This window comes from Choloepus didactylus, chromosome X (genome assembly GCF_015220235.1).
Source record: "Choloepus didactylus isolate mChoDid1 chromosome X, mChoDid1.pri, whole genome shotgun sequence".
Classification (NCBI taxonomy): Eukaryota; Metazoa; Chordata; class Mammalia; order Pilosa; family Megalonychidae; genus Choloepus; species Choloepus didactylus.
This window is the reverse complement of record NC_051334.1, coordinates 192303295-192329119: the sequence shown is the minus strand read 5'-3', so window position 1 is coordinate 192329119 and position 25825 is coordinate 192303295. Positions and strand designations below refer to the sequence as shown.

Here is a 25825-nt window from a genome sequence, read left to right as displayed (position 1 = left end):
TATATATATAACACAAGTAAACCTATTTTGTTCCTGACTTTAACGGGAATGCATCCCATATTTCATAATTAAATATAATGTTCAGTTAGTTTCAAGCAAATTTATGTTTATGAAGTTTCCTTCTATTTTTATTTTATTTGGAATGGTTGCTGAATTTTATCAAATGCTCTTTCAGCCTCTTTGCTATGATCACATCTCTTTGCTATTGTCATGTTATACTTTGTGCTGGCAAATATTTAACAATCAATTCGGGGGCAAAGGGGAAGGCACATATCAGTTTTAATGACAAATACCATACAGTGGGTTGGCTTAAACAATGGGGAGTTATTGGTTTTGAGGCTAGGAGAAATTCAAAATTGAGATGTCAGCAAGGTGATGCTTTTTCCTGGAACACTGGCATTCTGGGCCTCACTCCTGGTGATTCTTTGGTCCTTGGCTTTTTCATCACATGTCAATGCATATGGTAGCATCTTCTCTCTCCTGGGTTCCTTTGACTTCCAAGCTTCTTCTCCCTGGTGCCTTTCTCCCTGTGGCCTTCTCTCTAAAGCCTCCAGTAATAGGATTAAGACCCTTCCAGATTCAGTTGGCCACAAATAACATCTTTAGAAGGTCCTACTTACAAGAGTTCACACTCACAGGAATGGATTACGATTAAAAACATGTTTTTCTCAGGTACATAATTCAACCTACCACAGGGCAATTAGGGAGAAAATCATTAATTTGTAGTGTTTGCTGATTTCCAAAGCATACATACTCCCATCATGGCTGATTTCAAGCTACTGATGGGCTGTCACTGAATGCAGAAGTGGGAAGAGATGTGCACAGTCAGCTCTCACAAGCCAGTACAAGCGAGCTCCAGCACGCCAGTGTGCTACATTTCTGGAAAAACCTCCTCCAGTTATATATTAATAATTAAAAACTTAGCTAGATCCAATTTGCTAACATTTTATTTAGAATTTCTCAATCTATATTCATAAAAAAATAGGTTAACCCTTTTCTGAAATCAGAGTCACGATAAAACCATATAGCCCAAGTATTAGTATTTAAAGAGCTAAGCAAAATAAAACACCCCCTATTAAACAAAGATGGGCAGGGGCAGTTGGGTAGAGGATGAAAGGGATTCTCATTTTTATGTTGCCAGGTTTTGGGAAGAGGACCACGTCCTCTAACTCCATCCTAATAAAAATAAAAATTTTTATTGTTCTCCTACTATTCTGGAAATAAGCATTTGGGATAGAGACCCTTATTCCTATGATGACAATGTAACATAACATAAACGTAGAATGAGGATCAATGTCTTTTGTTCTCCCCCAAATGCAAAGGAGCATGCATGAGGTTTGACAACAGGAAAAAAGTCATTGGGTTAATGGGATTGGTCAGATCCCCTGTCCAGAGGGGGAGATGGTTTCTTGCAGAACGAGGTGAAGAAGATGATTCTGCTCAGCACTCAACAGCGGCCACATCTCCACCTGCAGCGACTTGATGGCTTCTGTGTCCTTTTCGTGCGTCGCCATGACCAAAGACTGGAGTAGCAGAAAGAGCTCCTCGGGAAGCTGGCCACTGCCCTCCTGCCCGTGGCTGTCAAAAGCCTCCCAGGAGTACTTCTCCAGGGTCTGGGCATGCTCGGGCAGCAGTTTGGCGGGCGGTGGTTGCAGGAGGAGCAGCAGCAGCACGCGGGACACCTCGCAGCGGACCAGCACGTCCGAGAAGGCGCCTAGCGCCGCGGAAGCAGGCGCTCCGGAGACGGCATTAGGAGGGAGCAGGCCCGGCTGCGGTCCTGGAGGCTGTGGCGGCGGCGGCGGCGGCAGGGGGTGGCTGCCGTGCTCCCGCGCGAGGCGCTGCATGTGTGTAAAGACCGCCAAGGCCCCGTTGTAGTCGCGGGCCAGCAGCTGGCAGGAGGCGGCCTCGCCGAGCGCCTGCAGCGCGGCCAGAGGCAGCTGGGGCAACTGGAGCTGGGCGGCTCGCTGGAAGTGTCCGGCGGCGGCGGCCGGCTGGCCCAGGTCGCGCAGGGCGGCGGCGAGCTCGAGACACAGGCCGGCGGCGGCGGCCGGCTGGCCCAGCTCGAGGTGCAGGCGCACGGCGGCGCGCAAGGCGCTGGCAGCGGCCTGCAGCGGCTCCCCGTAGGCAGCGGGGCAGGCCAGGCGCTGGCGCGCGTCGCGCTCCTGAAGCAGGAAGAGGCGGGCGGCCTCGGTCAGCGCCAGCGCCTCCCCGGGCCCGTGGAAGAGCGCCTGCTGGCAGCGCGCCACCGCCAGCTGGCACCAGGCCGCGTACGGGAGGCACTCCTGGGCGCGTAGCTCGCGGCCCAGCTGCGCGAACTGCTCGCCGGCCTCCGTCACGTTCGGCTTCCGCAGGAATCGCTTCTTCAGCTTGTTCGACACCAGCCGGTACCGGGCCAGGAAGTCCCCGGCATCGGGCCCCAGGCCGGCCCCGGCGGCCGCCATCTTCGCCGCCTGAGCGCTTCCGGCGCGATGACAAAAGAGCGAAGGAGGTGCCGATGCCGGCGCGCTGCGACGTGCCCCACGCCGCGTCGCGTCGCGTCGCGCTCCGTTTCGCAGACGCGCAGGGACGCGCACTAGCGTCATATCCGTTGCTGCCTGGTTATGCAAATGGCGGATGTGCGTTGTCCCTCGCGAGCTGCTGCTAGGTTACGGTTTGTTTACCAGGTTGCTATGGGTGCTCCGGGCTTCTCAAACTCAGCACGCCCCCAAATGAGACTCATGATACTGCATGCTGCATGACCATCATGCCTTCTTTGCACATTTCTTTATCGTCCCCTCGCCCCAGTCGTCAGTCTTCACGGAAAAGCCCCTGCCCCATCGGGGTTCCTGCCAACCGCGCTGCTCCCCTCTCCACCCCCACCCCGTTGCCCTCCGACTTTCCCGCTAAGGATAAAACCTTGCACACCTCAGTCGGGGTCTTCAGCCCCACCCCAATGACTACCATCCTTCTGGGCACTTCACCCCCATGCCTTGACCTCCTCAGAGCCAAGGGGGGAGGAGGTCTACCGTAGGCCCCACCCAGGCCAGCTGCCCTTCCCCCACCACCCACCCAGGGCCACCCCCTGCACTGCCACCAAACTGTCACCGCTGATCCAAACGCGCCGCCCAGACCACCACCTCCCGTCCCTCCAGCCACCTGTGGACGTCTGACCACCACCTCCCCCACAAAGAGCCTGAAGCACATCCAAGGTTGCATTTGGAAACTTTAATAACATTTGCGGAAAACACAGGGGGGCCGGGGAGGGTCCGGGAGTGGGGGGTGGGAGGGGAGAGGCCGGGGCTCCCCTGGCTGCAAGCCGGTTTGGCGCTGGTCCGGGCTCCGGCTGGGCCCCGGGCATCGGCAGCTACCCCTGAGCTGGGGCCACCTGAGTGATGGTCGTGGTTCCGAAAAACCCACTGAGCAAAGCGTTGTTGTGGATGGCCCTGTCAATGAGTTCCGGGGTGATGGCGCCTCATGCCGCTGTTTCGGGCCTCGTTGCCTGCCAGCTCCAGGATCTTGGCGGTCAGGTACTGGACTGCGGCAGCTAGAAAGATGGGTGCTGACCAGCCCAGGCGCTGGGCGTAGTGGCCATCCCGCAGCAGGCGCTCCACATGGCTCACGGAGAAGGTCAGTTCGGCACGAGAGGTGCGAGAGCGGTTCCGCCTCTGTCGACGCGTCGACCCTCTACGGCTCCTTCTCCCCGGCATCTTAGAGACGGTCTCTCGGTCAGCCTGGCTCGACGCTCCAGCCGCTGCCCACCTCGCAGGATGCCGGTTGTCAGGAACGCGCACCGTATCCTCGTGCGCGCGGGGCTGGCCGCTCATTGGTCACCGAGTACCCTTTTTGACACGTGGGCCTCGTGATGGCAGCGCTTTCCCATTGGCCCTGCTGAGGCCTGGGCCTGGGCCTGTCAGTGGGAACCCGGGCGCCCAGATGGTGGACCCCATCTTGGAGGAGACGCTGGCTTTCCACTTGACGAGAAAGCGTACGATTCCGGGGCTTGCACTCTTGTCACCGTGGTGTGCTGCCATCACAAGGACCCAGTTGCAAAGCATTTCCCTCACCCCACCCAAAACAAACGCCTTCCCAGGAAGCAGTCCCCATGGCGCAAGCCCTGAGCCAGGCCCTCGTGGGCTTTCTGGCTGCAAGGATGTGCCTGTTGCGGATGTTTCACAGAGATGGGATCCTACGACATGTGGGCTTTTGTGTCTGCCTTCTTTCCTTACCATGATGCTTTCCAGGTTTGACTGTGCTATAGGCTGTATCGGTCCTTCCTTCTTTGTACGGCTGGATAATACTCCGTGATATAGGAGTACCGTAATGTCTTCATCCATTCATCAGCTGATGGACACTTAACGTCATTTCCACCTTTCGGCTAGCGTGAACAGTGCTGCTATGAGCATTGGCTTACGAGTATCTGCCTGAGCCCCTGTTTTCGGGTCTTTGGGGATATAAACCTAGGGGTAGAATGGCCGGGCTACATGGGAATTCTATGTTTAACTCTTTGAGGACCTGCCAAACTGCTTTCCACAGTCGCTGCAACATTTTACAGCCCCACCGGCAATGTACGAAGGTTGCGATTTCTCCACATCCTCCCGGACACTTGCTGTTTTTCCCTCTTTTTTTTTGGTTATTATTATGACTGCCCTAACGGGTGGGAAGTGGTGTCTCACTGTGGTTTTGGTTTGCCTTTCCCTAACGACCAATGATGTTGAGCCTCTTCTCATGTGCTTATTGGACAATCTGTATATCTTCCTTGGAGAAATGTCTATTCAAGTCCTTTGCCCACTTTTTACTTGGGTTGTTTGCCTTTTCCTTGTAGTCTTGTAAGAGTTCTTTATATGTTTAGGATAATAGACCTTACGACTTGCAAGTATGTCTTCCAACTCTGTGGTTGTCTTTTTACTTTCTTGATCGTGTCTTTTGATGCACAAAAGCTTAGCTATTTCTCTCTCTCTCTCTCTCTCTCTCTCTCTCTCCCTCCCTTCCTCTCTCTCTCTGCTTGTTTTGGGCGTCGTATTTAAGAAACCTGATTGAGGGGCATACATTAATATGCAGTTTGCTATGGTGATGAAATTAGATGTGAATTTTTACTCATCTCTGCTTTCCACTTTTTTGGCAGGGTGATAATATCACTTTATAATGAAAAATGTATATATTTTAATTTCCCATGGCAGTTTAAGCTACAAACTTTGCATGCAGCAAAGCAGCACAGATTTTCCAATCAATAACTCTGTTCTTTATCTGAACTTTACTAAAATGATAAATAAGATATAGTGAAGAGAAAAAATAAAAGAAACCTAATCCAAGGACATGAAGATTTATACCTGTGTTTCCTTCTAAAGGTTTTAATAGGTTTAGCCTACATTTCTGTGATCTGAGTTAATTTTTGTATATGGTGTGAGATAGTTGTCCCAATTTATTCTCTTGCACATGCAGATCCAATTGTCCCAACACCGTTTGTTGAAGAGCCTATCCCCCGCACCCCCATTGATTGGTATTGGCACCCTTATTGGAAATCAGTTGTCTGCAGGTGTACGGGGTAAGTTCAGGACCATCAGTTCTATTCCACTGATTTATATATCTATCATTATGCCAGTATCCCACGGTCTTGGTTACTACACCTCTCAAGGTTGTTTTGGCTACTGTGCGTCCTTTGCTTTCCCACATGAATTTTAGAATTGGCCTGTCAGTTTTTATAAAGAAGATAACTGGGATTCTGATAGGCATTGCATTGCATATGTAGATCAATTAGGAGAGTATTGCCAACTTAACAATATTAAGTCTTCCAATCCATGGACACGGGATGGCTTTCCATTTGTTTCGGTCTTCTTTAATATTTTTCAGCAATGTTTGTAGTTTTCAGAGTATAAGTTTTGCACTCTTTTGTTAAATTTATTCCTAAATGTGGAGACTTGGAGTTAGGTACCCCATAAAAGCTTATAATCTTAATCTAGCCCATTCTTGTGGGTGTGAACCCATTGTAAATAGGATCTTTTGATGAGATTATTTCTGTTATGTGGCCCAACTGAATCAAGATGGGTCTTTATCCCATTACTGGAGGCCCTAGAGGGAAGGCCTCAGAGAGATAAGCCATGAGGAGCAGCCAAAAGCTGGAAGGCAACAGAACCCAGAAGAAAAAGAAGACATCACCATGTGCATTGCCATATGATGAAAAAGCCGAGGAACCCCGAAGATTGCTGGACAGTCAGATGACACTAACCCTGAGAGGAAGAAAATTTTCTAGCCTCTGAAACTGTAAGCCAGTAAATCCCTATTGTTAAGCCAGTCTGTTGTATGGTATTTGTGTTAGTAGCCAGGAAACTAAGAAACAACATATTTTATTCTTTTTATGATATAGTAATTGGAATTATTTTCTTAATTTCATTTTCAGATTGTTCATTGCTAGTTTAAAGAAGTACAACTTATTTTTGTATGTTGGTCTTGTATCCTGCAATTTTACTGAGCTTTTTATTAGCTGTAATGCGGGACACTGATTACGTGCTTCGACTTGGCGGGCCTGGGCTGGGGGACCGGATCCACCCCTGGGGAGGGTAGTGGGCACGGGCGACAGCGCCCTCTACAGCCCCCCGGGCCTGGGAAAGTGAGGCCGGAGGCAGGCCCCATTTCCTCACCCAAAATACACCACTGTTAGGGGAGGCTTGCCGGAGGGAACCGCCTTTTCCCCACCCCCTTATCTTGCCCGGACACTCCCCGTCGCCAGTGCAACTCCCATCACCACCGGTGCGCATACATTGTTGCCAGACACCGTTACGGGAGCAACTCTCGCCCCTTTTCAATCAACCTCCGCGCCCTCTCAGAACCAATCCAAGCCTTTAACCTCTACAGCTACCCCGCCCTCTAAACCGCCCGATATAAGCTTGTACTCTCCCCTAATAAACCCTCTGGGTTTCTTCACCCTAAAAGAACCGTGTCCCGCCTGTTCCTTTCTCGCCGCCCTCCATACTTTGCACACCTCCCGCCGGGGACCTGGCCAAGTCCCCCGCCTCGCCCTCGCCTCCGGGAAAGAGCCCCCGCCGCCGGTACCCTCGGAGCAATCCTGAGAGCCTAGGATTTAGCAACCGGCCGCCACCCTCCCCCAGACGAGTCAACTGCGACCGCAACTGGCGCCCAACGTGGGGCACCTGGAATTAAAAGTCCTCTCTACGCAGCGGTCCAGTAAAACCACCCGCTCGCCCGGACGCCTCTCCAGCTCCCCTTCTCCTCGCCTGCAAAGTAAGGGCCGCCTCTCCCTCGCCGCCCCGCGGAGCCGCCTCTCCCTCGCCGCTCCACGTCTGGGGCCGCCTCTCCCACGCCGCTCCGCGCCCGGGCCGCTCTTCCTTTCCCGCATTAACCTAACTCTTGCCCCCGACTACCTTTCGTCTTCTCTTCCTATATCCCCCCCATTCCTCCTAACACTCTTCCTCCAGTAGCTTTCCCTCTTCCCCTCCATTACTTTGCTGTGGTCCTCTGTGTCTTTGTTTCTTTGTTTAGCGTGGTGTGCCTCTTTGCAACCGCCCCCCCCCCCCAAACTGCTCTCGCTACTAGAGGGTCCTGCCTTCTATTCTCACCGTCTCCTTCAGCCTCGCGGCCACGATTTACCTCATTTTCTTTACTCTATAATCAACCCCCCTTTTTTCTTTTCTCCCTCCGCTATGGGTAATCGTCTATCTGCACGCCAAGCACCCCAAGTTCGCGCTCTGGCGGGTCTCCTAGACACACATCGCTGTAAAGTGTCTGTCCGGCAGCTGCAGGTATACTGGGACCTCCTGCTGCCCTTTAACCCATGGCTCACCACTTGCCATCTTTGGGACCCTGTTACTTATGATCGCCTTATTGATCGGGTCACCAACGCCATGGAACATGAGAGCAAGCGCTTCCCTCCCGGCTTGCTCCCCACCTTAATAACCGTCCGCTCCTGCCTTCAAGGCTCCCTCCCCCCTGATCGAGGCCCCATTAAATCCAAGGAGGCCCTATCAACCCAGCCAACAGATTCAGACAGCGATACTAATGTAGACCACGATTCGGACACAGAATCCTTAGTTGAGCAAATTAACAACGCGCTCGAAGTCGCCCCCCAAAAACAAAGCAATACTAAGCCTCGCCAAGATGGCGAACTTCCTCCTTCTTCTTCCATCGAGGGGAGGAAGTGCTCCGGCGATGACGTCAGCCCTAAGCTGGGCCGGAAACCGCATGCGCTTTACCCCGCCCTTTCACAGGGCAGAGTTAGTCCACCATCTTATGCCTTGGGCCCCGCCCTTTCACAGGACGGAGCTAGTCCACCATCTTATGCCTTAGCCACTCCCACCGCGCCGCCGTCTTGCGACGCTTGGGGCCTCCCACTTCCGCCTCCCCCTCCGGCGAGCTCCCCCTCGGAGCCGCTACCGGCAGCTGCCGCCGCTCCTCCCACCCTGCAGACTAACAACCCCTGGCTGCCTTCTACACCTCAAGGCAACCCTTGGGGCAACGCTCCCCCTACCCCCACTCCCGCGCCAAGCCCTCTGCAAGCGCGTCCTCCTTTCTCTCGTGCTTTTCGCTGCTTTCCTCTTAACCTTACCCCCACACCACAGAAACCGTATGACTGGTATCCCATTGACTCTGATACTATCAAGCAGCTTCGCAGGGCCGTCAAGGAAGACGGGTTAGGTAGCCCATACGCTTCCCAATTACTACAGGATATCGCCATGAACTTTTGCCTCCCCCAAGACTGGGCCTCGCTTGCCCGTTCCATTCTTAACCCCGGCCAGTTTGTAGATTGGCGTGCTCACTTCCAGGCGGAAGCAGCTAAGCAAAGCGAGCAAGACGCGGCCACTGGAGTCTATCATCACCCCGAAGCCTACTTGGGCACGGGAGCGTTTATAAATGCATCCGCCTATATTAATGCGCCTGCCGCCTTTTGGCCTATCCTTCGGGGAATCGCCTTGCGAGCTTTTGCCAACTGTTCCGCCTGTCGGCCTACTAAATTCACCAAGCTCCTCCAGGAGCCAAATGAGCCTTTTGCCACCTTTGTCTCTAGGGTTGAGGAAACCTGCGCTCGAAAGGTTAATGATCCCCAGGCCCAACTGGCTCTCGCTCGAGAACTCATTCTCGAGGGAGCCAATCCCCCTTGCAAGCAGGCTATTCTTCCCTTGCGGGAGAAGAGCCTATGCGATTGGATACTCGCCTGCAGCGCCTTTGACCCAGCTGCCGCGTCCCTAGCCCAGGCTGTCTCTGGCACTGTCACTGCCGCCTTAGCCGCCACCACCGGTTGTTTTAAGTGCGGGCAGAGCGGTCATTTTGCCCGGGAGTGCCCCAATGCAGAAGTCAACCGCCCGCCTTTCATGCAGCATAATGGGCGCCCCCCTCCCACTCCTTGCCCACGCTGCCAGCGTGGCTATCACTGGGCGCGCGATTGCAAGAGCAGCCCCAGAGATCTTAGCAAGGATAGCTTAAAAAACCTCTGCTATCCCTGGTGCCCTGACGGCAGTCAGCGCCAGGGCACTGAGCAAGCTTTAAACTCCAAGCGGGGCAAGCCTCAGCCCCGCCCCTAAGAGGCAGCGTGCCGGCCGGTTCTAATAAAACTAATCACTTCACCGGCAGTAAAACGCTTCTCTGGACAGTCCCTATCACCCCAGAAAAGCCTACTCGTAAGTTAAGAATAGAGGGGCAATGGTACACGGGCACGCTCGATTCAGGGGCAGAGGTCTCTTGCATGCCCGCTCAGTATGCCACCATGTGCATGGTTCTCGATGGTCCCTCGGTAGTGGGAGCCACTGGTACCTCCACCTCTCTTCAGGCCATAGGACCCATTAAGTGGGAGGATGAAGAGGGCCACTCAGGCACCTTCCGCCCGTTATTTCTACACACCATAGACCAAATTTTATGGGGCCGTGACATCCTCGCCGCCTCTGGGGCAGTGCTTATCACGCAGCCCCCCCAATAATGTGCGCCACTGCTCGTTTAACACCTCCAGCGCCCGTTCCTCTGCAGTGGGATACTGAGGAACCTATATGGGTGGAGCAGTGGCCCCTTCCCACGCATAAATTAGTACAGCCCCTCGGAATGCAATTGGAATACCTCTGCCGTCCCCCTAACCTTTCATTCAGTCTCCTTTACAGGAAAGTGCATCCGCCCTCGCTCAAGTAACTCTCCCAACCTCACAGCTTGTGCCGACTACTCATCTCCCAGCAGCTCTGCAAAATTTCTCATCCCTCATAACTCCTCCCAATGGCTCTGCTCCTCTACAGGACTTACCCCCTGCCTTAACGTGCAAACCCTCAATACAACTAATGAAACTTGCCTCCTAATTGTCCTTATCCCTAGGGTCCTATACCACAGCGAGGAAGACTTCTTCCTCCGCCTGGAAACAACTGCAGCTTCTGCCCCACTGCAAAAGCGAGAGCCCATCACCGTCCTCACGATTGCCTCCCTCCTAGGTCTTGCAGGCGCTGGCACCGGAATCGCTGCATTAGCCAGTCAAGACTCCGCCCTAACTCACCTCCGGGCGGCTGTTGACGAGGACATTCATCACCTACAAGACGCTATTTCCCATCTTAAAAATTCTGTCAATTCCCTCTCTGAGGTAGTGCTCCAAAACCGCCGAGGTCTCGACCTTCTCCTCCTCAAAGAAGGAGGCCTTTGCGCCGCCCTAGGAGAAGAGTGCTGTGTATATGCCAATTCCACAGGTCTCGCCGAGGACAGCCTAAAAAAGGTCCGAGAGGGACTAGAACAACGCAAAAAAGACCGTGAAGCCACCAGCTATTGGTCCCACATCTTTACCCCCCTCCTCCCATACCTCCTCCCTCTCCTCGGCCCCCTACTAATGATCATTCTAGCTCTCACCTTAGGACCCTGCATTATCCGCAGAATTGTCCAGCTTGTAAGGAAACAAACGGATGCTATTTTTTCCTCGTTCGTGCAAGTCCAGTACCAGCGACTCGCCACCTCTGACGCTCCCTACTCCGAGATGACAACCAACCCTCCGCGACCTCACCGCCACCGGTCAACCCGCCGACCGCGAGGCCCTTCTCGATCGCCTGAACATCGCACCAACCTCGAGCTCCAGCTTCTCTGAACCTCCAACTTTAAACCCCCCACCCTCGTCCATCCCGCAAGCAGCAAGGCCCCTGTCGAGCGCCCGGGCGCCACACCAACGCCGAGCTCCAGCCTCGCTGAGCCACCGTCAACCCCTTTTCCCCTCCCCGACCTCCCCCTTCCCTCATCCCTTAGCGGACCTCTCCGGTAAGCTTCTTCCTTTAATTAGAAAAGAAGGGGGAAATGCGGGACACTGATTACGTGCTTCGACTTGGCGGGCCTGGGCTGGGGGACCGGATCCACCCCTGGGGAGGGTAGTGGGCACAGGCGACAGCGCCCTCTACAGCCCCCCGGGCCTGGGAAAGTGAGGCCGGAGGCAGGCCCCATTTCCTCACCCAAAATACACCACTGTTAGGGGAGGCTTGCCGGAGGGAACCGCCTTTTCCCCACCCCCTTATCTTGCCCGGACACTCCCCGTCGCCAGTGCAACTCCCATCACCACCGGTGCGCATACATTGTTGCCAGACACCGTTACGGGAGCAACTCTCGCCCCTTTTCAATCAACCTCCGCGCCCTCTCAGAACCAATCCAAGCCTTTAACCTCTACAGCTACCCCGCCCTCTAAACCGCCCGATATAAGCTTGTACTCTCCCCTAATAAACTCTCTGGGTTTCTTCACCCTAAAAGAACCGTGTCCCGCCTGTTCCTTTCTTGCCGCCCTCCATACTTTGCACGCCTCCCGCCGGGGACCTGGCCAAGTCCCCCGCCTCGCCCTCGCCTCCGGGAAAGAGCCCCCGCCGCCGGTACCCTCGGAGCAATCCTGAGAGCCTAGGATTTAGCAACCGGCCGCCACCCTCCCCCAGACGAGTCAACTGCGACCGCACTGTAATAGTTTGGGTGTTTTGTATGTGGATTCTTTAGCATTTCCTGTATATACAGCATCATGTCATTCAGTGAATAGAGTTATTTTTACTTCTTTCTTTTCAATCTGGATGACTTTTTGGCCTGGCTAAAACTTACAGTACAATGTTGAATAAATGTGATTAGAATAGACACCCTTGTCTTGCTTTTAATCTTTAGAGGAAAGCTATATTTCTTTCACCTTTATTTATGCCCTACCAGTATTTCGAGTGTTTTTATCGTGAAAGGATTTTGGATTGTGCCAAATCATTTTTTCTGCAACTATTGAGATGATCAAGTGTTTGTTTTCCCTTTGTTCCATCAATGCGCTATGTTACCTTGATTGATTTTCATATGTCAAACAACCCATGCATGCCTGGGGTAAATCCCAGTTTATCATCATGTATAATCCTTTTATCGTACTGCAGGATTCAGTTTGTTATCATTATGTTGAGATTTTTACATCTATATTCATGATGAATGCTGGTATGTAGTTTTCTTGTGTTGTCTTTGTCTGGCTTTGGTAGTAACAAATATTAGCCTCATAGAATGAGTTAGCAAATGTTCCCTCTTCTTCTATATTTTTTGGAGGAGTTTGAGAAGGATTGGTGTTAATTCTTTAAACATTCAGTAGAATTCACGGATGACGCCACCTAGTCCTAGGCTTTTCTTTGTTGGGAGGTTTATGATTACTGATTCCATATCTTTAGTTGTAATAGGTCTGTTCAAATTTTCTGTTTCATTTTGCAAGGTTTGATCATTTGTGTGTTTCTAGGAATTTGTCCATTTCATCTATATTATCTAATTTGTGGGCTTACAATTGTTCATTGTGCCAGTTTGGATGTATTATGTCCCCCAAAATGCCATGTTCTTTAGTGCAATCTTGTGGGGGCAGACGTATTAGTGTTGATTGGGTTGGAATCCTTTGAGTGTTTCCATGGAGATGTGACTCAATCAACTGTGAGTGAAACGTTTAATTGGATTATTTGCATGGAGATATGGACCCCACCCATTCAGGGTGGGTCTTGATTTAATCACTGAAGTCCTATAAAAGAGCTCACAGACAGAAGGACCTCAGAGCAGCTGCATCATGGAGAGACATTTTGGAGAATGCCATTTTGAAATGCAACCTAGGAGCAAGCACACACCAGCCACGTGCCTTCCCAGCTAACAGAGGTTTTCCAGATGCCCTCTGTGTTCTTCAGTGAAGGTACCCTACTGTTGATGCCTTGGTTTGGAAATTTGCATGGCCAGAAGATTGTAACTTTGTAACCAAATAAACCCCTTTTATAGAAACCTATCCATTTCTGGTGTTTTACATAATGGCAGCATTAGCAAACCAGAACATTCATAGTATCCTCTTATACTCCTTTTACTTCTGTAAGGTAGGTAGTAATGTACCTGCTTTTGTATTTGATTTTAGTAATTTGAGTCTTCATCTTTTTTACATGGTCAGTCAAGCTAAAAGTTTGTCAATTTTGTTGATATGTCCAAAGAACCAAAGTTGGTTTTGTTGATTTTCTCTGTTGTTTTTCTATTTTCTATTTCATTTATCTCCACCCTAATCTCAATTATTCCCTTCCTTCTGCTTGCTTTGGATTTAGTTTGCTCTTCTTTTTCCAATTTTTTAAGATGGAAAGTTAAGTTTTTAAATTAGAATGATTTTTAATGTAGACATTCACATTAATAAATGTTTTTTCAATGTTTTTTCAATGTTTCTGTGGGGAGATGGGAGTTTGGAGCTTTGTACTCCACCATCTTGCTGACATCATTACCCTCTTAATTACTGATTTTAAACATTTTGACTATAATGTGCATTGGTGTGGTTTTCTTCATGTTTCTTGTTCCTGTGGGTTCGTTGAGAATCTTGGATCTGTGGGTTTATAGTTTTCATAAAATTTGGAAAATTTGGGCCTTATTTCTTTAAAAAAGTTTTCAGTTCCTCTTCCCTCCTCTCCTTTGGAGTCCAATTACTTGTGCATTAAGTTGCTTGAGGTTAAGCCATAGCCCACTCTGTTAATTTCTTTTCAGATTTTTTCCTCTGTGTATTTTATCTTGGAAACTTTCTATTCCTATGTCTTCAAGTTCACTTGCATTTTCTTTTGCAATATCTAGTCTGGTATTAATCCTAGCCTGTGTATTTTTCATGTCAGGCATTGTTCAATTTGGGTTTTTTTTTATTATGTTCAATCTTTCCTCTAGCTTCTTGAACATATGGAACCATTTGTAGTATCTTTTTTTTTTTATCTTCATTTTATTGAGATATATTCACATACCACGCAGTCATACAAAACAAATCGTACTTTCGATTGTTTACAGTACCATTACATAGTTGTACATTCATCACCTAAATCAATCCCTGACACCTTCATTAGCACACACACAAAAATAACAAGAATAATAATTAGAGTGAAAAAGAACAATTGAAGTAAAAAAGAACACTGGGTACCTTTGTCTGTTTGTTTCCTTCCCCTATTTTTCTACTCATCCATCCATAAACTAGACAAAGTGGAGTGTGGTCCTTATGGCTTTCCCAATCCCATTGTCACCCCTCATAAGCTACATTTTTATACAACTGTCTTCGAGATTCATGGGTTCTGGGTTGTAGTTTGATAGTTTCAGGTATCCCCCACCAGCTACCCCAATTCTTTGGAACCTAAAAAGGGTTGTCTAAAGTGTGCGTAAGAGTGCCCACCAGAGTGACCTCTCGGCTCCTTTTGGACTCTCTCTGCCACTGAAGCTTATTTCATTTCCTTTCACATCCCCCTTTTGGTCAAGAAGATGTTCTCCGTCCCACGATGCCGGGTCTACATTCCTCCCCGGGAGTCATATTCCACGTTGCCAGGGAGATTCACTCCCCTGGGTGTCTGATCCCACGTAGGGGAGAGGGCAGTGATTTCACCTTTCAAGTTGGCTTAGCCAGAGAGAGAGGGCCACATCTGAGCAACAAAGAGGCATTCGGGAGGAGGCTCTTAGGCACAACCATAGGGAGGCCTAGCCTCTCCTTTGCAGCAACCGTCTTCCCAAGGGTAAAACCTATGGTAGAGGGCTCAACCCATCAAACCACCAGTCCCCTACGTCTGTGGTCATGTTAGCAACCATCGAGGTGGGGTAGGCAAATACCCCTGCATCCTCCACAGGCTCCTCAAGGGGGCACTACCTCTTTTTTTTTTTTTCCTTGTTTTTCTTTTTTTTTTTTTTTAACTTTCCCTTCTTTTTTAAATCAACTGTATGAAAAAAAAGTTAAAAAGAAAACAAACATACAATAAAAGAACATTTCAAAGAGACCATAACAAGGGAGTAAGAAAAAGACAACTAACCTAAGATAACTGCTTAACTTCCAACATGTTCCTACTTTACCCCAAGAAAGTTACCTAATATAGCAACATTTCTGTGAACTTGCTCCTACTATATCCATCAGAAATTAACAGACCATAGTCATTCCTGGGCATCCCCAGAACGTTAAATAGCTTATCTGTTCTTCTTGGATTCTTGTTCCCCCTTCCTTAATTGCTCTCTATTGCTAGTTCCCCTGCATTCTACATTATAAACCATTTGTTTTACATTTTTCAAAGTTCACATTAGTGGTAGCATATAATATTTCTCTTTTTGTGCCTGGCTTATTTCGCTCAGCATTATGTCTTCAAGGTTCATCCATGTTGTCATATGTTTCACGAGATCGTTCCTTCTTACTGCTGCGTAGTATTCCATCGTGTGTATATACCACATTTTATTTATCCACTCATCTGTTGAAGGACATTTGGGTTGTTTCCATCTCTTGGCAATTGTGAATAATGTTGCTATGAACATTGGCGTGCAGATATCTGTTCGTGTCACTGCTTTCCGACCTTCCGGGTATATACCGAGAAGTGCAATCGCTGGATCGAATGGTAGCTCTATATCTAGTTTTCTAAGGAACTGCCAGACTGACTTCCAGAGTGGCTGAACCATTATACAGTCCCACCAACAATGAATAAGAGTTCCAATTTCTCCACATCCCCTCCAGCATTTGTAGTTTCCTGTTTGTTTAATGGCAGCCATTCTAACCGGTGTTAGATGGTATCTCATTGTGGTCTTAATTTGCATCTCTCTAATAGCTAGTGAAGCTGAACATTTTTTCATGTGTTTCTTGGCCATTTGTATTTCCTCTTCAGAGAACTGTCTTTTCATATCTTTTGCCCATTTTATAATTGGGCTGTCTGTACTATTGTCATTGAGTTGTATGATTTCTTTATATATGCAAGCTATCAGTCTTTTGTCAGATACATGGTTTCCAAAAATTTTTTCCCATTGAGTTGGCTGCCTCTTTACCTTTTTGAGAAATTCCTTTGAGGTGCAGAAACTTCTAAGCTTGAGGAGTTCCCATTTATCTATTTTCTCTTTTGTTGCTTGTGCTTTGGGTGTAAAGTCTAGGAAGTGGCCGCCTAATACAAGGTCTTGAAGATGTTTTCCTACATTATCTTCTAGGAGTTTTATGGTACTTTCTTTTATATTGAGATCTTTGGTCCATTTTGAGTTAATTTTTGTGTAGGGGGTGAGGTAGGGGTCCTCTTTCATTCTTTTGGATATGGATATCCAACTCTCCCAGCCCCATTTGTTGAAAAGACCATTATGACTCAGTTCAGTGACTTTGGGGGCCTTATCAAAGATCAGTCGGCCATAGATCTGAGGGTCTATCTCTGAATTCTCAATTCGATTCCATTGATCTATATGTCTATCTTTGTGCCAGTACCATGCTGTTTTGGCAACTGTGGTGTAGTATCTTTTTGAATGTCCTTATTTACCAATTCCTTCATCTGTGTCATTTCTGAGTCAGTTTTGATTGATTGATTTCTCTTCTTATTTTGGGTTGGATTTTCCTGCCTTTGTATATCTGGTAATATTTTATTGGATGCCAGACAGTGTGAATTTTACATTGTTCTGTGCTGTATATTTTGTGTTCCTATAAATATTCCTAAGCTTTGTTCTGGGACAAAGTTACTTGGAAACAGTTTGATACTTTCAGGTCTTACTTCTAAGCTTTATTACACAGGACCAAAAATTGCATTTAGTCTAAGACTAATTTTTCCCCACTACTGAGGTAAAACCTTTCTGATTACTCTTCTCAGTGCCCTGTGAATTATGAGGTTTTCAATTCTGGTTGGTGAGAACAGCACTGTTCCTGATCATGTGTGAGTGCTGAGGATTGTTCCTAATTCTTTTGGGTGGCCCTTTCCCTGACCTCAGGTAGCTTCTTCACATATATGCACTGATAAGTTCCTGGGGAATCCCTGCATATCTCTGGAATTGTCTTTGTCTCTCTCTCTCTCTCTCTCTCTCTCACGCTCTCTCTCTCTCTCTCTTTCTCCTTTCTCCCTCCCTCCCTCCCTTCCTCTCCCTCCCTTCCTTCCTTCCTCCCTTCCTTCCTTCCTTCCTTCCTTCCTTCCTTCAACTCTTAACATGTAAACTCTAACCACCTTAGCCTCACCAGACTTCCAGGCTTTGTCTCCTCAACTCCAAGAGACCTCTGAGTGCTACCTGGGTTCCCCCTCTGTGTGCTGTGACCTGGATACTCTCCCAATGCAGTATGCATGGACAATCATAAGGCTCACCTCATTTGTTTCCCTTCTCCCAGTGGTCACTGTCCTTCAATGCCTAATATCTGGTGTCTTGAAACCCATTGTTTCATATATTTTGTCTAGTTCTTTAGTTGTTTCAGGTAGGAGGGTAATATGGTCCCTTTTACTCCATCTTTTCCAAAAGTAGAATTCCTCTTATGCATCTTTATATGACTGATAACACCTAGTGCAGTGCCTGAAACATACCACATGGAACCTAGGATTTGTATAGTCATTAGCCATTTTTAAATTAATACATTGTCTCCCCAAGCAGGTTTCTAGTCAAGATACAAAGATTGAGTAGCAAATGAAGGGAAAGTCAGTGTATACAATGCATTAGTCTTCTATTGCTGGTGTAACAAATGACCACAAACTCAATGGAGTAAAACAGCACAAGTTTATTATCTTACTGTTCTGTAGGTCGGAATTCTGACATTGGTTTCATTACACTAAAATCAAGGGGTCAAGAGGGCTTCAATCCTTTCTGGAGACTCAGGGAAGAAGACTTTTCCTTTCTTTTTCCAGTTTCTAGGGGTTACCCACATTCCTTGGCTTCTGGCCCACTTCCTCCATCTTCAAAGCCAACAATGTTGCATCTCTCTGACCATTTGGAAGTAGTTAATCCGCTTCTGACTCCCTTCTTCTGCCTCCCTCTTCCACTTTTAAGGACTCTTCTTTTACATTGGGCCCATATGGATAATCCCAAATAATCTCCATATTTTAAGGTCAGCTGATTGGCAACTTTAATTCTATATGCAACTTTAATTCCCCTTTGCCATGCAACATAACACATTCACAAGTTCTGGGGATTAAGATGTCAACATCTTTGGGAGACCATTATTCTGCCTATCACATACAATTTAGTGTATGTGTGAGTCACAAACTGATGATCAACATTCATTAGCTATATAATACTCTTTAGTTTGACATAAATCTATTGGAATCTGATAAATATGAATGGCATTTTGACATTGATATGTATTTGAATTTTTAAAAACTTTTTCCATTTTTCAATGACTATTCTGTAGCAACAAATTTCTTTTAAATCAGAAATTTGGGGATATAACTTGACCTATCCCAAATCAAAGATGACTACCCCCTTTTTTGGGTCAAACTACCCATTTATTATTTAATCACAATGAGATGTAAAATTCAGGCCACCAAGACCTGCCAGTGCTTACTTAGGGCAGAGGTGGTCAGAGAGATGAAACAAGTTGTTCTCTGCAAACAATTTTGGGCCACCACACTCCAGAGAGGTGGATTGGGGTGTGCTGATCTTTAAGTACAGGGTGCAGTACACAAGGTTGAGAAATTTATTCTCTGAGATTTAATCACATTAGCTCTTGCAAGAGCCAAGTCTAAAGGCCATAAATAAAAGGTCAAATTTCCCCCTATATAGAAAAGAAAGCAGTAGGAAAGGACAAAATCCTCAGTGAATCTTTCAACAATGGCCTGTGATTTGCATGTATTATTCATTCTATCCTAACCCCAAAATGCAGATATAGCTACCAAAAAGAATACAGTGATTTTTGGTATAATTGTTTAAGAACAATACTATAAATTTATTAATATTTTTTATTCCATAGGGAAAAAATTTTTACTTGGCAGAACAATTTTTAAATTTCCCATAATACTGTTATTCTTATGTGTGATCATATAACAGACTTATATTGATGCCTATTTAAGTATTCAAGCATATCCAGAACCACAGGATTTTCAACTTTCCTTATACTATATGCCATGGTTTAAATCTAGGCCTTCTGAATTGGCATTATTACCATATTTCTCACTCTTTGTTCCCTTTCCCTTGAATATGTCATATACTTTTCCCCAGATCCCAGACATGCCAAAGTTCAAAACCCCACATTCTGGATACCAACATGTGTCTCAATGGAAACATCTGAGGATTCTGTTAAAGTGTAGGTTCTGATTGAGTACATCTGTGTTGGAGCCTTGGCTGCTGCATTTCTAATGAACCCCAAGCGATGCTGCTGCTGTTAGTCTGTGGCCCTGCTGGAGAAGCAAAGCCCTATATGGCTTCCTCAACTTTTATGAGCCTTTTAAAGGAACCCAAAGTGGAAAACTACTTCACCTGCCCCATACTTAATCTCCTTTGTTCCACTCTTCTTGGTGCTTTTCTCCTTCATGTACACTATTCTGACATTTGTCTCATCAGAATGGGTTCATTTGGATGTTGGATGCAGTTGAGAAATGCACAGAGCAAAATTAGAAGGAAGATGTGATTGGGAGGAATTGCTTTTAATTCTGTCTTCATTTTACATGTACCTGTACTAATCCCTCCCTACAGGTCTTCTTTGGTAATGTGGATTCATCTGGGATAAAACATAATATTTTTAACCCTCCAATTATTGCTCAGTTCATCCGTTTGCACCCAACGCACTATAGCATGCGCAGCACTCTTCGCATGGAGTTGATGGGCTGTGATTTAAACAGTAAGTACCAAGCCATCACGTATCCTTCCCTCCCCACCATGGGTAGGTGACCAACCATCCTAGTGTCCCATGTACTCATGTTCTCAGGACATGGAGCTATCCATGCTAAAACTGTCACAGTGCTGGAAAAATCCAGAATTAGGTCACTTAAACCAAGGGATCAGATCCCCTGGGGCAGCTACCCACCTATATTACTATTAACAAGGCAAATCAAAGTCAAGCAGAGCTGAGCAGAGCTAACCAGAAAGCAGTGGGTATGTTAACAATAGCAGAATCTGTGCAAAAGTAAATACCAGGGAAAATGATATCATGGTGACAGTAGCCTTAGAGTGTCAGTGGAAGCAGCCCAGTGGAACCTATGCTGCAGCAAGTCCATGTGATAACATTCTCCTTTCATTTCCTTGAGGTTGCAGCATGCCACTGGGAATGGAGAGTAAAACAGTATCAGATGCACAGATTACTGCCTCATCGTACTTTACCAATATGTTTGCCACCTGGTCTCCTTCACAAGCCCGACTTCATCTCCAGGGGAGGGCCAATGCCTGGAGACCCCGGGTAAGAAGCAGCACATTTGCCATTTAACTGACCCAGAACATGGATCAGTGGTTGGGGAAAAAACAGGGAAAGCCTTTCTTGTTTCTTCAGAAGTACTTATGCCTAGTGGTTTTTCCAAAAATGAGGGTCAAGGAAGGTTAACTATGGGCAGAATACCCCACAGGCATTTAATGGATGTGATGTTCCATGTTATTTCATGAGGGAAATTATCCTAATTGAACTTCCTGGAAAAAGAATCTCTATATTCAGTACTGGGCTAATATCTGACAAAGAATTTTAGTAGCTTAAGTCCATTTTTACAGAGAAATATCAACAATTGTCTTTCTTTCCAGTTTTCTCAGTGCCTAAAAGGAAAGGGTCACAACCATGCACAGTGCATTGGGCATAGTTCTTTTCCAGTATGTGATTTCAATCACTGAGAAGCTTTTTGAGATGAATTAGCTCTGCTCCTCCAGGGGTTTATTTTAACCAAAACAGGTTGTATACCACATTGCCAAACATTTTATAATCTGATCACTGCAAATATATTTTTTCTAGGTAGACAATGACTTACTATATGAAAGTCATGTAGGAAGTCTATGTACAGCTGATATATTCCTTCAGCAGACATTTACTGGGCATGTATTAAGTGACTGACTCTGGAGAGACAGAGATGAACCATGCAAAATTCCTTCTTTCAAGTTGCTTAGAGTCTAATATGGGAGACTGACAAACAGAACATTAAAATGTAAAGTAGTAAGTGTTCTGATATGGTAAAGAAGAGATTTGGGGGTTTCTGGGAGCAAACAGTGACCAAAAGGATACTAGTCCAATACTAACTTCCTCAGGTGAATAATCCAAAGGAGTGGTTGCAAGTGGACTTCCAGAAGACAATGAGAGTCACAGGAATAGCCACCCAGGGAGTGAAATTTCTCCTTACCAGCATGTATGTGAAGGAGTTCCTCATCTCCAGCAGTCAAGATGGCCACCACTGGGCTCTCTTTCTTCACAATGGCAAAGTAAAGGTATGCTGGTCTCATAGGAAAGGCACAAAACCTCTCCTAGAACTTGACATCTAGAAACATAACAAGATTCCCAAGACCTGTTGACCTTTAACTTTAGTGACCCAGACGGTCTTTCTCCTTGATCTATATTTGCTGGTAAAGTCAACAAATTGTGTTGAATAGAAAACATGACATAAAGCCTTGCTATCCTGAGTAAACGGGGAAGGAATAGCTCATTTAAATGGTCTCTTGTATCTTGTTTTTCACTAAGAATTAACCATAGTATGACCCCTACCAACCTCTCTAACACAGTCTCCTCCCTTTTCTTTCTAAGCTCCAGCCATACTAAGAGATTCTCATGTCTCTAAATATAGAAAGTTCTTTCTCACACAAGGCTTTTATACATACTGTTCCTTCTATCTAGAATGTTTTTCTATCTACCTCTCACTGCCCCTTTTACCTGGCTCATTCTTCATGTCTCAGATAAACATCACTTCCTTCAAGAACTCCCTGAGCCTTCAAGGCTTGATTAAAGATTTCTGATTCTAGCAGTTTTATGGACTAGAATCTAGACAATAGATATTCTAAAGGAAAGTCCCATTTTAAAAAGACCATGTCACTGATAGTCCATACTTCTTAATGCATTGCTGCATTTGAATGAAGATAAAGGAATATCCAGCCTCCCCCAAACATCAAAAATCAATGAGCTTTTAATTTAAAATAATGAGCTTAAACTGGATCAGGAAGAGGTAAAATTTAGCAAATGTAAAAGGGAGGACATTCCCTGAGGAAAAATGCATGTTATATGATTATTGGGAGACTAAGCTTTGGGCTAAATGCAAGGAGAACAGAACCTGAGGCTTCTGCATTAAATCAGGATCTTCAGAAGGGAGCTAAAGTAGTTGCAAATCAGTAGCAACCCCTGGCATCTGGAAGAAGCATTCTCCAATCCACTGTGGAAGAAAGCGTCTCCAGTTTAGGTCTCCAGAATTTCTACACATTAAAATCAAACAAATATAAAATCAAAAAACTAATATCAGCAAAAATGTAAGGTGACCTTGAGTACAAATAAGCAGAAACAACCAATGCAGAGTTAGAATCTGAAGAACATCAGTTTTTGACATTTTCAGATACATAATATGAAATAATTATGCATAAAATGTTTAAAGCAGTAATATATGAAAACAAAAATAAATGACAGATTATCAAAAATTACTAGGGAGTTTTGAAAAACAACAGAACTTTTAGAAATGAAAATATGTTGAAGATTAAAAATCAAAGAATAATTTAAATAACAGTAGGCACAGCTGAAGAGAAAGGTAATCAATGGGAAGATATATCTGAAGAAATTACCCAAATATAGCACAGAAGATGAAATTACAATGGAAAGTTTGAGCTTTAGAGTATACAGCTATAAAGTCTAACATGAATAATTGAAGACCCAGAGGGAAAGAAGAAAAATATTGGGGAGGAGACAACATTTAAAAGGATAAGGGGTGAAGTTTCCAGAACTGATGAACAATATCAATTCCCAGATTCAAGAATCCAAGCATATTACAAGCAAGATAACTAAAAGAAAGTCTATAACTGTCATATTATAGAGAAATGGTATAAAATCAAAGACAAAAAGAAAATCTTAAAAGAAATCAGGAAGAGTGATATCACTGAAAATGGCAGAGTAAGGAAATCCACTATCTGGCCCTCCACTAAAACTTCAATTTAGCTGGGAAAAACTGTCAGAAACAATTTTTTGAACTCTAGAACCTAATTTTTTAAAAAACATTTACAACAATCGAGAGAATACTTAATGAAGAAAGAAGCTGCTAAATTTCTGCATTTAAGGAAATATCCGTCAAATCATTAGCTGACCACAAAGCTAATGGAACAGAGACTTCAGTGATGAAAAATGACAAAGAATACATTCTATACAAAAATAGGTTAGAAAAGTCACCAAACAAACAAACAATACAACCTACAACAGGCAGCAACAGAAAATCCTGTGGAGGGAAAATAATCTAATTTCCAAAGTTGCCACATTATAATTTTGCAAATATCCAGTTTTCAACAACAAAAAATATGAGGCATGCAAAAAAAAAAAAATATGGCCCATTCCAGTATTAAAATAATTCACAGAAACTGTCCCTGAGAAACCCCAGACATTTTGCTTACTAGACAAAGACTTTAAATCAACTGTCTTAAATATGCTCAAAGAGCTAAAGTACGTAATTGACAAAGAATAGAAAGTAAGCAAGTGAATAATGTCTTACCAAATACAGATGATCAAAAAAAGATAGTAGTTACAAAAAGTGGAACCAAATAGTACAATAATTGGGATAAAAATTCACTAGAGGGTTTCAACAGCAGATTAGAGTAGGCAGAAGAAAGAATCAGCTTGAAGATAGGTCAATTGAAATTATCCAGCTTGAGGAACAGAAATTAAAAAGAATGGAGAAAAATGAACAGAGACTAAGGGATCTGTGGGATATCATTAAGCATACCAACATATGCGTAATAGGAGTCCCAGAAGGAAAGGAGAGAGAAAAAGGGGCAGAAAGAATATCTGAAGATATATGTAAAAAAAACTTCCTAAATTTTTGAAAGACATGAATCTACACACCCAAGAAATGCAACAAATTCAAAGTAGAATTTCAGTGGTTTGGAGTTGGGTACCCAGAAAAACATGTTCTTAAACTTAATCCATTCCTGGAGAGAGTTCAAGAGAGACTGGGTAGAAAAGAGGAAAGATCAGTGTGGAACCTAGTGGTTGTAGAACATAAATAAAATCACTTCCAGAAAGAGGAATTCCCACCCTGAATGGTGAAATAATAATGGGTCTAAGACCTGTTGGATTATAGCACTGGCTTCTGGGGTGTTGAAAGGAAGGTTTGTGGCACTAGAGGTGGCAGTCTTGGAGGCTTGGTGATGAATGAAAGAAGGAAGCAAATCGTAGAATTTCAACATCCTATGAAAACAAAAATGAATCACAAGACATGCAAACCTCTTCCTGTCCTATTAAAGAAACTGCACTCTAATTTATCAACAGTAGAGGGTGCTCCTGTACTAAGAAACTTAATAAATTGCCCAAATCTCTCACCCCTGCCTAGATAAAATCACCTCTTTTTCCTGGAAAAAGAAATTTCTAAATGAACAAAAAATGGCAGATGAGGTAGATGGTATTATTGTTCTTTATTTTTTATTCCCTCCTTCCTTGTCTGCCCCACAGACTTTGGATTTAGCCATGGGCTTACTTTGATAATTGGAATGTGAGTAGACAAGACATATACCACTACCAAACAGAGGTTTGAAATGTGATTGTGCGCTTGCCTCAGGCTCTTGTGCTGCTGCCCTCTGCCATGAGATAAAAATATCAAGACTGGGGCTGCTCCTTCAGCCTGAATCCCAGAATGAGAAGACATATATTGCAGAGCCTCAGCCTGTAGCAGAGCTGCAGCTAACCCAAAGCCCTCTTGTAGGTTGAGCAAAAAAATAAATGTTTATGGCAAATCACTGAAATTTTGAGGGAGGGGGTTGCAATTATAGCAAGAGCTGACTAACAGAGCAGACAGCATTCAAAGGAATATAACATCCACACAAAGCTACACAGAAGAGAAAACAGAAAATGAGAATCGGAGTACTTCAGGTGATGAAATCCCCCATAAAACCACAAATCAGAGGAGGGATTCTGGGAAGATGATGGAGTTGGGTGACCCAGGACTCAGTCCTTCCACCAAGATAGCTATGAACAGGCAGGAACTACCTGCAACAACTATTTTGAAACTCTGGAGGCCAGCATCCAAGGAAAAGCAGGAGGAAAGGCTGATAAATTATGGTAAAGAACAATAAATTGCTCTCTCCATGAGCACTTTCTGTGGTCATCCCCCATGCTAACAGCAGGACACCATGAGGTCCAACCCCTGGCTAACTCACTGGTGACAGAAAGGAACATAAAAATCCTCTTCCAGAAGACCAGGGCTGGGCACAACAGATCACTGATCATAGCTTCTGATTAGAAATTTGGATCACTGGGGGCCTGGCTCTGAGGGTGGCCATTGTTTCAACTGCACACCTCCTCCCCTCACCCTGGACAAAGGCAATGATGGCCATCGTTTCAAACTGCCCTAGACAAAGGCCAAGGCAGAGGAGACTTAGAGACACTATGCTTCCTCGGGGATATGGGGAACAATTAGCTGAAGAGTAGCATTTGCTGGGCAGGCCAAGAAAGCTCAGCTTTGGGAAGCCATGGAAGAAGTTTTGGCACCCTTCCTGATCCCCTCCCCAGGGCACTTTGGAGCTGGTCTACACCACCTTTCCCTTTTCAACTGGGAAAGACCAAAATGAGACAGTC

General features: G+C 45.8%; 2 protein-coding genes and 1 pseudogene across 2 annotated transcripts in view; 1 reads left to right on the top strand and 2 right to left on the bottom strand.

Annotated features, from left to right (window-relative positions):
* The window catches only part of F8 (coagulation factor VIII), a 208982-nt gene extending 187353 nt beyond the window's left edge, over positions 1–21629 (top strand). The window contains exons 18-20 of the mRNA XM_037820964.1: positions 19798–19942; positions 20349–20497; positions 21325–21629. Of these exons, the coding sequence (XP_037676892.1) occupies positions 19798–19942; positions 20349–20497; positions 21325–21555 (525 nt within the window). The 3' untranslated portion in view covers positions 21556–21629. The remainder of the gene's footprint in view (positions 1–19797; positions 19943–20348; positions 20498–21324) is intronic.
* LOC119523388 (40-kDa huntingtin-associated protein-like) lies at positions 263–2583 on the bottom strand. The gene has a single exon (XM_037822145.1). The coding sequence runs from the start codon at positions 2580–2582 to the stop codon at positions 1377–1379; it is 1206 nt and encodes a 401-aa protein (XP_037678073.1). The 5' UTR covers position 2583; the 3' UTR covers positions 263–1376.
* LOC119523278 lies at positions 3344–4053 on the bottom strand (annotated as a pseudogene).
* Positions 21630–25825: the final 4196 nt, after the last annotated feature.

Bases quoted from the DNA above. Each gene is read 5' to 3' on its own strand.
- LOC119523388 (XM_037822145.1), bottom strand. From the start codon at position 2,582: ATGACGCTAGTGCGCGTCCCTGCGCGTCTGCGAAACGGAGCGCGACGC.